A 15,553-nucleotide genomic window follows, 5' to 3' on the forward strand; every position below is an offset into this window, starting at 1 on the left:
GAAATTTGCACTGGAAATTAAATTAAAATAATTGGTAAGATTTTGTGTTTTTGCAGTGAGAAATCCTCCTGGGCCTCAAACGAAGGGGAACTCTGCAAACACATAAAATCTTACGGAGTATTTTTGTTTAGTTTCTTGTTAAAACATTTAAGTACACTTGGAATAAAACAAAACTAACTTTAAACTAACTTTGATTTTAAGAAAGTTCTAGTTCCACTGGCTTTTTAATCAATACTGAAGAATTATTGACTATTGGTGAAACGTTACTTTAAGTTAGTTTTGTTTTATTTCAAGTGCACTCAGATATTTGCACAAAAAAAAATTAAACCAAAATATTTGGTGAGCTTTTGTGTTTTTGCAGTGCATGAAGGAAAATCCTCGTCTCTTCTGGGCCTTAAAGGACAAAACTTCTAAACCTCACCAGTCTTAAACTGATTTTTATCTAAACTCTTGTGAAACTTTGTAGACTTGAAATAAGACAAAAATAACTCACAAGAAACTTTTCAGTAAGATTTAGGAACTTGTTTTGGGCCAATAATTTCTTAAAATCAATAAAAGAAGTTTAGTTTGGCAGATATTCCTCTTATAACAAACATTTTCCTTATAATCTGGAACTTGAACTGTTTAATCGAAATGAAGGAATTGTTGACTAAATCCTGCTGGAAAGTTACTTGTAAGTTAATTTAGTCTCATTTTAAAATGAGAATAGGATATTTGCACTGGAAACTAAACCAGAAGTTCTTGGTGAAATTGTGTTTTTGCAGTGATGCAATAGGAGCGAGTTGTGCCGATAATTAAAGCGCCATCATGGCAGCCAGCCGTGTTTTCTGACTGTCGCCCGTGCCACGGCAGCTGTGGCGTTTAATTGGGTAAAGCGGGCAGGTCTGCTGGTGTTGCCGTGTGAGGTCGTGTCATCGTTCTCGGATCTCTCTGTTTGCTGTTTCCTGACGCCTCACTAACTGCCTCAAATTAATCTGGCTGCTTACAACTCGACTCCACCGCCGCCGCCGCCGCTGCTGCTGCTCACCTTCTCCTGTCTTCTTACCTCTCTCTCCCTTCTCTTCTCCCTTTGTGTGTCCTTTCTTCCTCCACCTGTGGCGACTGCGCCGCTCTCAGGGCTTTGGGTTTGTAACTTTTGAAACAAGCACAGACGCCGATCGTGCACGAGAGAAACTAAACGGTACAATCGTAGAGGGACGCAAAATCGAGGTGCTTCCACTTTTTCCCACATTTTCTCTTTTCCTGCCTGCTGTGTCCTCAGTTTACCAACTAATCCAAGCATTAGCATGTGGCTACCGTGTGTGAGAGTGTGTGTGTGTGGATGTGGTTGCATGCATGCATAATGGTGCGTGTAATTTGTTCTGAGTAGAACGTGGGATCCATACATGTCCAGCTGACAGCAGAATGAATGCATGCCATCATCAGATCTGAACCTGCAGTTCCTGCGTTTCATGTTGCCTGCTGTAATTCTGCTTTTGTTTCCAAAGTCGCTCCTGTCAGCTTGACGGGGGAAACTCAGAGCGCAGGCTGGAGTTTCTCCGTTTCTTTGGCATATATTTGGGTTTGCAACCAATTAGTGAAACTGGAAGATGCTCGTTTTTGCTCAGACATGTAGGCTAATGATGCATGCTCTCATCTTTTTTTCTTTAGAGCAGCAGAAATATTTCTGATGGAAAGAACAATTTGCTGTTTTTTCTTCTTCTGTTGCTTTTTTGTGCCACTGAAATGTTTCAGATCATTCAACAAATTTTAAAATCAAACTGAAACAACTTTAAATGATTATTTATTTAAATGAAGCTGTTAAAACCAACGTGGCTCTGTGTGGAAAAGTAACCAGAGTTTTAGGACAGCCAGACCTGATTCCTCAGATCTAAAGGAAATGAAGCTTCCTGAAGTCCAAATAAAACTGAAATGATTTTTCGATTATGGACATAATTGTCAGCAAATTTGTTAATCAATTAATTGTTAACTGGAATAAACTGAATTAAAAAACTGCATTTTCTAAAAGATCAACCCAATCAAAGAAGTAATTAGAACAAAACTATAAAAAATACATCTTGCATTCAAAAACACTTTTTTCTTCTACCCAGAATTCCTCAGGTGGCAGTTTTAGCTTCACCTGATTCAGTTTCTGTAAATAGATCAATTAAATCTCCATCAAACAATCAGCTGATCAGTTAGAAAACCTGCAGTCAAACTCAGCGGCTGCAAGATTTTATTTGATCGTAATCGATAGAACCATGAATCCTGCTCTCCTTTGGAGTGGCCTAATCAAAGTCCAGACTTAAAAATCCTCCATTGTGACTGAATTAAAACAATTCTCCAAAGGTTTCTGTTAAATTTGTCTGATCATCTGAAACAGAATTGATTCAGAAAGCACAAAGAGAAGAAGATCTGATTAGATTAGATTTGATGTTGAGAATGTTGAGAATGTTGAGAATGTCTTTCGTTCCTTTCGGTTTGCTGCCTGCTTGTGTTCCTCCTGGATGTTCAGGTTGTGTTGTTGGCGTCTAATCCAGAACGTTTTTCCTGCTCTGCCAGGTGAACAATGCAACCGCACGAGTGATGACAAACAAAAAGGTGGCCAACCCTTACACAAACGGTGAGTAACGTCACTTCACATTTATCTAAACAAATTTAAACTAATTATGTTAAATAAAAAATAAAAACCTGAACTGACAGCATTATCCAGGAGAGCATCAATAATTCATGTTAATTTAAAAAAAGTTTTGGTTCCACTGGGAGAATATTTCACTCAGAACTTCAGAAAAATGTAAAATAATCTGGAACAAACTATTTTTTTATCAATATTAAGGAATTACTGACTTGCTGAAAAGTTACGTGTAAATTAGTTTTGTGTTATTTTAAATAATATTTTAAATATTTAAATCAAAAATACGTGGTAAGATTTTGCATTTTTGCAGTGCGTGTGCCGATAAGTGACTTAAATCTCAAATCTTTAAGTGGCAAAAACTGAACTGAAGTAACTTTAGCAGTACTTCAATATATTGTTACTCAAGTAAAAGTAAAAAGCATTCATTCAAGAAATAACTTAAATAAAAGTAGAAAAGTATTTGGTTTATTCAAATAACTGATCAAATGATCAGTTATTTGATATTTTAAAATTACATCATCAGACGGATCCAAATATAAAATTGGTATTTTCAGGTAGAAAATTCTGATAAAATATGAAAATCTGGCAACAGAAAATGATTAAATCAGTTTCCTTCCATAAAAAGTCATAAAACTTTAAGAAAAGCTGCAGGTGAAGTTTTGGTTAAAATATGTTTGTTTTTCATTCAGCGGGCAGAAAATCCAGAGATTTTACTCAAATAAGAGTAGAGATATTTCAAAATAAAATGACTCAAGTAAAAGTAAAAGGTAAATTTTCTAAATAAAAAGAAATAAATAGTTAAATGTAATAGAGTGAACGTAGCGCTGGGGGCTGAGGAAGCTGCAGTCACAGCCACAACGTCAGCTAAAGAAGAAGAAATAAACAGTTTTTAGGATCATTTCTAAGGTGTGCTGTTGTGTGTGTGCAGGCTGGAAGCTGAACCCGGTAGTAGGAGCCGTGTACGGTCCTGAACTGTATGCTGGTAAGACTGTTTGCTTTTCCCCCAGTACCTTTCCGCCGCTATCAGCCGCAGCCAATCCCGATCTGACCCCCTGAATTCCTACAATCGGGTTCATCCTGAAGCGACTGAACATGAAATTCCCCGTGAATCAAAGTGAATCTGAGCGCGGCGCCGATAAGCAGTGGATGATCCGAGCCGCTCCGAGTGGCTGAGGGAGCCTGAGCCATTGTTTGCGCAGTGTGCAACTGTAAAGCTGCGGGAAAAGAGGAGAAAAAAATGATTTCAAGAGCAAGCGCCCTGCAACTGTTATCAGATTGTGGAGGCTGCTGCTGTGGATGGATTTGCCAAGTGCGCCAGATTGACTTTTACAGAGCTAACCGAATAAGGGAGATTGAGTGAGAGATATTGTTGGCACCCACCCTGTCGAAGGCCGCTATTCCTTCTGGTCCCAGTAATGGAGGAGCGAGATGAGCTCAGTGGGGTTTTCCCTATCTCTCCCTGCCTCGACATGCCAGCTTTATTGCTGTATGTTATATGAACCCTTTGCATTTTAATGAGGGGGAAATGGTACTATTTCATTTGGAAGAAGTGCTGAGCACATCGCGCCACTTTAACGGCTTTCCTTTCTGCTCATTAGACTAAAATCTGTTCATTCCCCGGACAGCTTTACGGCGAACCTCTAAATAACTGTCCATGACAGAAAGCAGTCATCTATCATTTTTATTTCAGCCCCAACCCCTCACCCTGCCTCCCACTCACCTCCCCCCCACACAGCACTCCTTTCGTTTCGACATCTTCCTCTGATAATTATTTGTGTGCACACACACACACACACACACACGCTCCTTTTACGGCCTCACGCTCATTCATTTGGATGCGATCGGGAAGAATTCTCCCCAAACTGAAATGTGAGCGTCTTGTAAGCGAACGTTCACGTTCCAGGCCTGCATGCAGCTCCACCACCTGCCCCGCTTCCAGACTCCCAGACCAAAGCATCGCAGCATACAGAAATAGATAACCTATGTAGAACACAGACACTAATACATGTCTCCTCTTCCATGCACGCTTCCTCTATTTTCCTCACACACACACACACACACACACACACTTCCCAAATCATCTCATAAATCAGAGGGAGTGTGGTCCACCACTCCAGGCAGGGGAAGCAGGAGGGGCTGCGTGATTTATTGGCTGCTAATTTTTCAAGTCGTCTTGACATGGCGCTGGAGTTTGCCAAGCCTAAACGACAACATATGCTTGCCAGCTGGGAAGATGGGAAACATAAATAAGAGATACATTTTGAAACAAAATCTGTGGAAAACTGTTTCCTTTCTGTTAAAAAACAAAAACAGAAACAAGACTTGAGATCTTATGGCGTTTCCTCTTTCAGGGAAAAAAAAACAAAAACAACAAAAAAACCGAATCATGTTGCAGAATTTTTCCAAAAACGTCTCGGTTATAGTTAATATAGTTTCGGTGGGAGTAAAATGGGATATAAAGGCGATTAATCACTGTTTATCAGTCCTCATTTCTGTGCAGGAGATCAGTGAAATTGGGAGCCATAAATCCTGGCTCGGTGACAGCACACTTCGTCTCCATTCGTCCTGGCGCTACAGGTTTATTGTCCTCAAAACCCATTCAGGAGAATGACGGATGAGAGCCTCACGCCGGCTCCCCGCTCTTAACCTCTTCCAGGGTAGATTGGCTCCTCCTACCGGTGGGGGAGGGGGCTGGCGGGGTCTGCGGCATCGGCCCCTGGCTCCTCTTCCTCCTCCAACTGAGGGCTCCCAATTAAACGAAGAGAGCTGGCAATAAAAGTTAGCGCTGGCACAAATGATGGTGTGCAGTAGCTGGTAGGCAAACAATAACTGTGCTTACCTTTCTCCTGCTTTAATGTGCACTAATGTGATTTTAAACTACATAATTTATGCAGAATGGACTCAAACGGCCATGCAGGAACACATGGGTGTGGTGCTGGAAGTGGCAGCACTGTGAGCGGCTTCTTTGTTAATGGAAATGATTAATTAGACCAGCGTTACAGGGCTTCATATTAGTTTTGATTTTATTGTTCAGACCAGATGCAGGTGTTGGAGTTGCGTTAAAATGGAAAAGGAATGATTAAAACGGCTAAGAGAAATCCTCGGAGGCAGATGTGCGTGTTGCACTGTTTAGCTCGTTGCCATGTAATTGGCAAACTTTTCTTCATTACTGGCGCTGGAGGCTTTGGGCGCCACAGACAGCTGTCACTTAGAGGCGCCGTGGTATGGCCGCCCCCTCAGGCTACCACTCACACGCTCTTCTCTGCTGCTAATTCCAACAGAGACAGCAGATGAGTGGCTTTTCACTCACCAATTCATATCTTCACTTACTAAGGTGGAGTTTTCTTGAGGACTGGTGGAAATCCAGCAGCTGTGTAAATGACAGAAAAGAAAGGCTAATTGCCGTCTTAATATATGTAGACAGATCCTCTCATTGTTGGAGTGTACTTTAGGGGGATAATTAAGCTGCAGACTCTTGATTAGATTAAGCTGTTTTTGGTCCCCAGTGCGTGGATTAAACGCTGGTGTATCTGAGCAGGACGTATTAGAGAGCTCAACCTTGTGGAAAATCAGATCTTTCTTTATGGGAGCCGGTTATGACCCCATCATTGGCACGGAGCGGGATTACCCCGGGTCCGACTGGCTCTGCAGGTATTGAGCTCCTCTCAGGTTGACACGGATGACATATGAGGTGCAGCGTGACCCCGCCGCCCTCCGGCACATAACTCATATTTTCCCCGGCGCCCCTCCTGGAAAAGGTGTTTGACTTTGGTGGCTGGAGCCGGCGTGTGCTGCCGCTCGCCGCGCCTGTTGTTGCTTTTCACGCGCCTACCAAGGTGTGACAGTGTCTTTGATTTATGGGTTATTATTGAAGCAGTGTAGCCTATCGCCAACTCATTATGAGTTTACATTCACATACATCACTGCATGCAGATTGCATACAAATTTTCAAAAAAGAAAGGAAGACGCATAATTTATTTTTCTTTGGAGGAAACACCTTAGAACGAGGGTGTATGTGCCCTTTAGCGACTGCATTTTCTGACGTCCACTGCTCCCAAAAAAAAAGACTAATTTAAATGTCAAGGTCAGCACTATAAATCACTTTTGGGGGAAAAGGGGCACCGGTTGGTGCAGCAGCAGTAAAGAAAGTGGCCTGCATGTTAGTGGGAGGGTGCAACGCTGGGCGTCACCTGGCCAAATGAGATGCAAACACTGAATGTGTGTCTGGACCCACTAATGGAGCATGATGTTAATGGTGGAAGACATTAAACCTGGCTCTGCGTGTTTTTAAAAGCACCACTAATCTGTCTCCTTGTCAGCTTTATTGAAGCAGCGGGGCCGGACTGCAGCGTTGTTCATTACGGTGCTCAGTGGTTGTAACCAGCTGCGGGGTTAACGCCACAAACACTGAGCGCCGATTCATGCTAATAACCGGCCAACAAGTTCGTACCGTCCGATCGGAGGAACTCTGCGATGAATTCACTCAAAACTCGTCATGGGAATGAGGAGAGAAGAAAAACAGGGTTTCTGCAGGCTTCAACAACTCTAGTTTTAAGTTGTTTTTAAAACCTTTTGGCTAATTTGAGCTGAACAAATACGTCCAGATTATTCTTCAAAGTGTAACATATTAATTCATGTTAACTAAAATGCTACTTTTTATTCTCTTAATGAATAACTGTCATAATTTAGTTCAAAGATAATTCAGGAGAAAATTGTATATTGGACTCACTTGACTGTTAGCTAGTTAGGCCGTCAGTGCGCCCCCTAGTGGATCCTTATTATAATATAATAATCACATCTTTAATGAGGTTAACTGAAGGCGTTATCAGACTGTATCTCTAATTTATTACTCAGTCTGTTCTCACGTTTGATTGTTGTACACTGACACATGGATCAGTCCAGGGAAATACAGTTAAATAGTTTTAGTCTTTACAAAAAGAAAAAAGAAACCAAACCACCGTCTCTGGAAGAATCTATTTTAGCTCAAGTACAGATTAGCTGTGCTTCCTGTACAGATTGATCAGCCACAACCAACATGAATTAAATGTAAGAATTGTATCATGACAGAAAAGGACTAAAGAAAACTGCATGGACAGATTGTATGTAGTAGTAGTGTCTTATTTTTGCACAGAATGAATCAAACATCGTATGGATTAGCAACAGCGAAAAGCTGGTTAACTGGGTTCCACTTTATTGAAAGTAGTGTAATAAAAAAAAGTTATATACAGATTAAATAAATTCAAAACAAAAATTAAGCAAAGGAACAGTAAAGCGTAATTACACGTTCCAAGGAGCTTATTTTTTACACCTCAGTTTTTATGTTATAACTCTCTTATATTGATATTTGCACTGAGGAAGAATCAGTCATTTTTAAGGTAGCGGTTTCCTCAACTGCCTGAATCCCCAGAACTGAGTGAACGTGTCTGCGTGCCACTCAAACGTTTGGCTGATCAAAAAGTCCTTCAAGAAAAATAAACTACATTTAACAAATGGGAGTAAATAGTCTTAAATGAGTGTAGTTAAGGATAAGTTACTTTTTAAGACATTCTAAGGCCTTGATTTTAGATACAGCTTGAATAAGTTGAGGTGAGGGTGACGATGGGGCGTTTCAGAGGATGAAGGATAATGGTGCTGACTGCTTTTTGATGGACTCGGTGCAGGAGGAGTGTGTGAGGGAATTACAATTGCAGGAAGAGTGGAGCCCAAGTTAATCATGTCTGTAGATCAGTGTGTTTGTATGCACCTCTGCAGGCTGTAATCAGACAGCCTCCGGACTGATTGAAGGTTAAACGGAGACCTGAAGTTCCCATTAGCCGTCCTCTAATCTTGCCTTGGCCATTTTCTCACATCTGCCTTCACTTTTCACCCCGAGAGATCAGCTGATTGTCAGATCATCCAGTCAGGTTGTCCTGGAATCGCTCCTCTTCAATTTAAACCCATCGGGTCCAAACTGTGTGAAAGCCATGGAGCGAAACTAGTGGTGCAGCATCCATTAGCCGCCCGGACGCCAAGGCTGGCGAAGAACGCGCACGGCAAATGTGGATCCTTGCTGAGTGGGACACAAAGCAGCGAACTGGGGAAGGGGAGATGCTCGATGAGGCGCACCTAGAAAAGATTAAATCTATTGTTTCCTTGTCTTCCACATAATGCATTCTGTCATAGAGAGAGCAGAGCCACACGTCTCTCTCTAATGTATTCTGTCATAAGGTAAGCAACGCCAAGTGGAGGCTTTTCTCTGAAAGTCGTTTTCTCTCCACAGTAACAGGGTTTCCCTACCCTGCCACAGGCGCTACGGTGGCCTACAGGGGTGCCCACTTGCGGGGACGGGGACGAGCCGTGTACAACACGTTCCGCACAGCCCCGCCTCCGCCTCCCATCCCTGCTTACGGAGCGTGAGTCTTTACTCTAAACCTCTGAACACATCCTCCACTCAACAGTCACCTCAGTTCACAAATAGGAAGATTTACCTCAAGTAATTAAATTCAGAATGTTAAAATGTGACAATATAGGTCCATTAAACACAGAACAATACATTTTAAAGGAGTAATATTATTTATTATTCATCAAAACAAACACAGACATGGAGGGTCGCTTTGATTTTTTTCATGCATGTTTGAGATATTCTTTAATCACCATGGCAACCATTCAGCTGTTAAAACACCTGGATGGACCTAGCCCCGCCTTGAAGACGCAGCTCCTCCCCACTCAGCTCCTCCAGACTAGCCAGCAGCAATTAGCAAACGCCTGGTGGAGCTGCTGAGCTGATTGTAGGAGCTGCTGCTCAGAACAACGCTGGTAAAAACGAGGAGCCATGTTGGCATGACTTCCTGAAGGCGGAGCTTCAGAAAGAGCAGGATTTTTTGAAGAGACAGAGGCCCAATAGCATTTTCATAACAACTGGAGGTAACATAGCTACTCGATTATACTACAAAATGGCACTATGTCTGTGGAAAACACATAATACCAGCACTTTAACAATTTATCTTTATTTAAATTTTTTAAATTGGGCTGACAGAGCAATGCTCCTCACTGAGAACAAGTTTGTATGATAAACTCTGCAGATTGACAGTTTGACCAGGTGTTTGCTAACTGCGGCTGCCACTAGTCTGTGTGGAAATCAGGATTCCTCAAACACGCATGAAAACATCAAGGCAACAATCCAGGAATGTTTCTGATGAGGGAATAACAGAATAACAGGATGTGAAGCTAAAAAAAGAGATGATACTTAGAAGTGAGAAATATGCCGGTTCTTTTCCAATTGAACTTTTATTAATATCTAAATTCTTCCAATGGACTCAGATAAAACCTGCAGACTTCTATTAAAGCCTCTCAACTCTGATTCATAAAGCACATAGTAATACATTTACACTAGTTTCAGCTTCTCAAATCACATAGTGAAATAAATAAATTAGTTTTGAAATTAGAATTAAATTTGAATTAGTTTATAAGTTTTTGAGATTAAAAGCATAGAGGAGATGTGAGAACCTGCTGGTGAGAGCTGAGATTAGTGAGCCGATCCCAGAGGACCGGCGCTCATCTGCTGCCTCTTATCAGCTGAGGTGTGTGTGGCCGTGGGAGAGGTCTGACGGCGGCCGGCCGGCCCGAAGCGAGGGGCCCGGCGCAGCCGCCTATCTGTGATTACATCAGGATCAGACCAGAAATCCCACGGCCCCTCCCTCCCGCTCTCAGGCCCTTTGCTACCGCGGGCAGCTGCTTGATTTATACAGCAAAGTCATGCTGCCTTCTCCTGTTGCTTCCTATTGTCCTCCCCTCCTCTCTCCAAAAACTGCAGCAACTGGAAAGACAAACAACTTTAGCAGAGCAGAAAATTGGACAGGGATTTGAGATGGTTGCACCTTTCAGTTTAACGTGTCATTCATTATTTGTGGAACGGCGCGCTGCGGCTGCCAGAAACCTGACCTCCCTGGCATGCAGACTAACTCTTCTTTCCTGTCCTCCAACTTCGCAGGGTGGTGTACCAAGATGGCTTCTACGGCGCAGAGATCTATGTAAGTACAGTCGGCTTTTCCTCCTGGCTGAGGCAGACACGAGGCTCAGCCCTGGAGACAAAAACGTGATCTGCTCGGCAGCGGCGCTGCCAAGCCAACGTCGATTAGGCCTCGCTCCGCCGTGCCAAGAAACCCGACAACAAAATTTAAAACCCCCTCAGCTCCTCCCTCCTCGCTCCCTTCCTGTGATCTCAGTCTTTGGCAAAGAGGCGAACCCTGACTCAGTGTCCCGTGTCAAGTTGGGTCATTTAGACTCTTCCTCCGGTGCTGGCTCTGAGGGCTTGGCCGGGATATCCCTGCCCGCCCCAGGGGGGTCTGCCTGGACCGGAGTGGAGCCGGCGGCCCCCATACAACCGTCACCGCCAGGGAGATTAGAGAAGCAGCAGCAGATAAAGCGATTTGCCGTCCCTCTGCTCATCGCCCTTCACAGAAGCTGTGGAGATGATGCTGAAATTACCGCACTGCCCCCCCGACACCAGTCCAGACCTGGATGTGTGTGTGTGTGTGTGTGTGTGTGCAGTTCGTCCCTTTGATTTTCTTGCTGCTGAGACAGCGAGATGACAGTGGGCACGGCGGCGGTGACAGCTGCTTCTCACTTTCACCCCAGCCGACGCATGGCGGCGGCGGCGTCTGGAATGAAACGCTAAACCCAAGTGATATATGGCTTACACACCGGCCCGCTTGATAGGACCGTATTTCAACAGCTTTTATTGCGCAGACACCCACCGCCACAGGAGAGAGTGGCGCGGCGCGGTGCGGCGGACTGAGAGAGGCTCAGCGAGCGCCGGCTAAGTCATGGCTGCTCAAACGCAGCCGGATATCTGGGAAAACTGGGAAAACTGTGTAAAAGTAGTTCAACACTAGAGATGTAAATCTTTCACTGCCTTTCAATTTGATTCAATTTTTTTGTCACGATTCGATTCAGAAACCAATTTTTATATCATGAGGAAACGACAATGTAAACAAAGAATATTATTCTATATATTATAATATTATTATTAAATGACAGGTATTAGATTAGCTTCGCTGCGGGGCTTAAATGAAAATTAAGAAAAATATTAAAACAGTTTGATAAAAATTTTTTAGCATTTTGAACTGATTGATCATTTCAGGATGAAGAACTGATTCTCTACAAATCAATTTTTTAAAGCATTTCTGTTCAAGTGAACCTCCTGTGCCATGTTTGATTCCTAACAGGAAGTCATGGTTGTGTTGAAGCAATCTGATTGGCTGACAGGTTCTAGCTTAGCGCTACACTGCCCCCTATTGGTTTGGCATGTTTAAAACATCCTAAAACGCTAAGATGCAGATTTTATCAGAAAACGATCCAGTGTTTTGTTTGGGTTGGTTTTTTTATGTCATTAGTCATGATAAGAATTTTGATTTATTGTTGTCAGAGAAATAGTGACTTAAAAAACCCTAATGTGTATTTTTACAGTTTTCTCCAGTTTGTTCAATAAGAGTATCAATAAGTGTGAAAATATGATTAGATGCAGCCCTTTATGTGAACGGAGTCCTAAAGAAGCTACTAATCATCAAGTTTATTGTGATGAAACTAAGTCCGTATCTCCACCCTCCACTTCCGTGTGACGTCTACATTCTTCTGCACACGCTGGTCACTTTGGGGACAAACCGCTGCGGTCGCATTTAATTAGTAGCATGAACGACCACGCAAAACAAATTTTATTTCATCAGAAAACCGTCCGATTTGAGCATCAGGACCGGCTGTGTCCTAAACAATCAGTCAGTGCTGTCAGAACCAGCCCATGCATGCAGCAGGACTGCATGCGTTAATACATATGCATGCTCCTCCATGCCGAAACACGCCGCTGCACACGTACATGATTGCGCTAACACACACCCTCCTTGACAAAATAACAAATGTGCAGCTCTGCTGTGTGCAGGATTTGACAATGTGGTGATTTATTGGCCCCTGTTTGTTGGGCCTGTTGCCGTAACCAGCGCGGTCCCAAGGCAGGCCTGTCCCACAGGAAGTCATCTGCTGTGACTTCCTGTCCCCTTGGAAAACAACGACGGGATCCAGTCGGATCGGGACGAGGCCGCCCCTCCCCCCCAGTTTAAAAATGAATGAAAACATGCATTATTAAGAGCCACCTATCCGGCGTATGGACACAGACGGGCACACACTCCGGTGGTGCTAATAGGAAACCAGTGGGAGAACGGCTTCATTTTTCAAAGAGAGTAATAGCATCACTCCACAATGAGCTCTTTAATTCCTTCCCCACTCTGGCAAATGAATACAGCAGTCCTGACTCCCCGACGCTCCAAACGCCGTCGCCTTGCTTCATTTGTGAGCAGAAGAAGAAGCTGCTGCGGTTAAACATCCTCCTCTGAAAACGGGACGGATTTGGAGAATCGGCTCCTGTTGCTGCTCCTCCACTGGGCTTCTGGTGTCACAATAAGTTGCTCCCTAAATGTGCCGCTTCCTCAGATCATCATTCACTCCCCTAATGCCGCCTCCTGCTGCATGCGCCATACATCAAACAGCACCCTCTGGTGTCTCAGAGGGGAGCTGCAGCCCGAGGTGTGGGCTCAGGACCAGAACACTGTGCAGTGACATTTAAAGCTCCCAGCATGGATTGTTGTTTGCTTGTGTATCTGAATTCTAACCTTTCTCTGAGCAGGTTTGCTTAATCACTAATTAATACTTTGGTATTTTAACAGGGCGGCTATGCAGCATACAGATTTGCCCAACCCACCACCACCGCTGCTTACAGTGACAGGTGAGACTCCCTCCCAGCCAGTAAACGCTGCACCAACCATTCAGAGAGTCGTTAAATTGTGGACATGGTTCTGATTCAGCTCTGGATCAGAAGAATCACAAAAATGTTTCCTTTTGTTTTACTGTCTGCATGCTCTGACAAATAAAAGCTACACATTTTCTAGTCTTGGTAAAATCTGAAGTTACTCTGACTATGTTCTCTAACATTGTTGTGATATTTTAATAATCTCATTATAGAAAAATCTCAGGCTGATTTTAAATAACGGTTTTATTATCTCAAAATAACAAGACTTGAATGTTATTTCATTATCTTTCACTAATAGATGTCTGTTTTTAGTACAGTTAATCTCCCAGGGGAAATCACATTATCCTATTTTCAAATAATTCATATTTTTATTGCATGAAATAAGCATTAAATCACCAATCAACCACCAAGAACTCGTCCTCTCCTTCACTCATCACCGGTATTAGTTACACCTCGACCAATCGGAGCATTTTAGCAAAAGTAAAGCTGTAATGATTCTCTTGTGAAAGTAAATGTGTTGGTTCTCTTTGGCGCCTGCTTTCTGATTGGCCAAACGAGATCACGGTCCACCATATTGGATAACGGTCCACCATGTTGGATAACGGTCCACCATGTTGGATAACGGTCCACCATGTTGGATCACGGTCCACCATGTTGGATCACGGTCCACCATGTTGGATCACGGTCCACCATGTTGGATCACGGTCCACCATGTTGGATCACGGTCCACCATGTTGGATAACGGTCCACCATGTTGGATAACGGTCCACCATGTTGGATAACGGTCCACCATGTTGGATCACGGTCCACCATGTTGGATCACGGTCCACCATGTTGGATCACGGTCCACCATGTTGGATCACGGTCCACCATGTTGGATCACGGTCCACCATGTTGGATAACGGTCCACCATGTTGGATAACGGTCCACCATGTTGGATCACGGTCCACCATGTTGGATAACGGTCCACCATGTTGGATCACGGTCCACCATGTTGGATAACGGTCCACCATGTTGGATAACGGTCCACCATTTTGGATCACGGTCCACCATGTTAGATAACAGTGATGTTCCTCTGAGCAGGTCACTCCTAACGGCAGGAACATCTCTTAAGATTGTAAGAAGACAAAAACTTATAGACATGACTGGACTCAGTAGAAAATCCTTCTTTGTTGCCTGGCAACAAGCCCAAACCCAGAGCGGTCTGGAGAAGATTGGACCAAAACACCTGGTCAGTGCCAACCTGGTCCAAACCTACAGGAAACCGGACATCTGACAGGTTTCTGAACCAAATATTAAGTTCTATTTCAAAATCATATAATCTGATATTCTAGACTTTTTGTTGGATTCTGTATCTATTGAGGCATAACCTACGATAAGATTTGTACAAGTTTATTTGTAAGCACATTTCAGTAACAAGGCAATGCAAAATGCTTCACTCTATAAAAACATCAACAGTTGAGAAAGCAGCTTTACATTTTGACGACCATCAAAAACATCAACACTCATCACATCCGTTGGTTAACGTTCCCTTTATGATGGCTTAGGAGCAACTCTAAACAGAAACAAAACAGACAATAATTCTAACAGATCCTTGATTAGATTTAAAGGAACTCAGGGTTTTGGCTGTTTTGCAGTTTTCTGGAAGTTCGTTCCAGATTTGTGGTGCATAGAAGCTGAAAGCTGCTTCTCCATGTTTGGTTCTGGAAGAGATTTTCCATCCTCAGAGACTTTTAAAGGATACAGAGAACCTGTGTCTGTTCTGCATAGAGAGCCGTTGTAGTGGCTGGTTGAAGACGCATTTCTCTCCATCAGCAGCGGGTGGGAATGATGGGAACGTCTATACTACGTTCGACAAGCTATCTTTGGTAACGAGAACTTTACTGACTGAAGCAGAATTGGTTGAAGTGAAGGACTAGCAGAGGTTGGACTTTAGCTTCACATAATTAGTGTTTTCCTAACAATAAGGAACATATCTACAGGCCAAACGTAGCGGTGATGAATGGTGGCTGCTTCATCAGCGTTTTACTATACTCTGAAGGTTATTTAGGGTTTCCTGAGGTTTTCTTCCTCTCATTTCATCTTGTCCATTAGGCGTGCCGCTGTATTCCTTTTTTAGCTCGGAGCTAAAGAACATGCACAGGAAAAAGGCTAACCTTGTT

The 15,553-nt window shown here is 43.2% G+C and overlaps 1 protein-coding gene across 11 annotated transcripts in view; it reads left to right on the forward strand.

The window, feature by feature from the left end:
• Positions 1-15,553, forward strand: part of rbfox3a (RNA binding fox-1 homolog 3a) — a 536,592-nt gene that overhangs the window by 503,975 nt on the left and 17,064 nt on the right. For 8 of the 11 annotated variants that reach the window (XM_044101254.1, XM_044101249.1, XM_044101250.1 and 5 more), the window contains 6 exons: positions 1,117-1,209; positions 2,542-2,602; positions 3,543-3,596; positions 8,874-9,006; positions 10,584-10,623; positions 13,309-13,367. In XM_044101254.1, the coding sequence (XP_043957189.1) occupies positions 1,117-1,209; positions 2,542-2,602; positions 3,543-3,596; positions 8,874-9,006; positions 10,584-10,623; positions 13,309-13,367 (440 nt within the window). The remainder of the gene's footprint in view (positions 1-1,116; positions 1,210-2,541; positions 2,603-3,542; positions 3,597-8,873; positions 9,007-10,583; positions 10,624-13,308; positions 13,368-15,553) is intronic. The other 3 variants (XM_044101258.1, XM_044101255.1, XM_044101259.1) reach the window with 1 other exon arrangement.

Source organism: Gambusia affinis, linkage group LG19, assembly GCF_019740435.1.
Source record: "Gambusia affinis linkage group LG19, SWU_Gaff_1.0, whole genome shotgun sequence".
In the NCBI taxonomy this organism is placed as follows: domain Eukaryota; kingdom Metazoa; phylum Chordata; class Actinopteri; order Cyprinodontiformes; family Poeciliidae; genus Gambusia; species Gambusia affinis.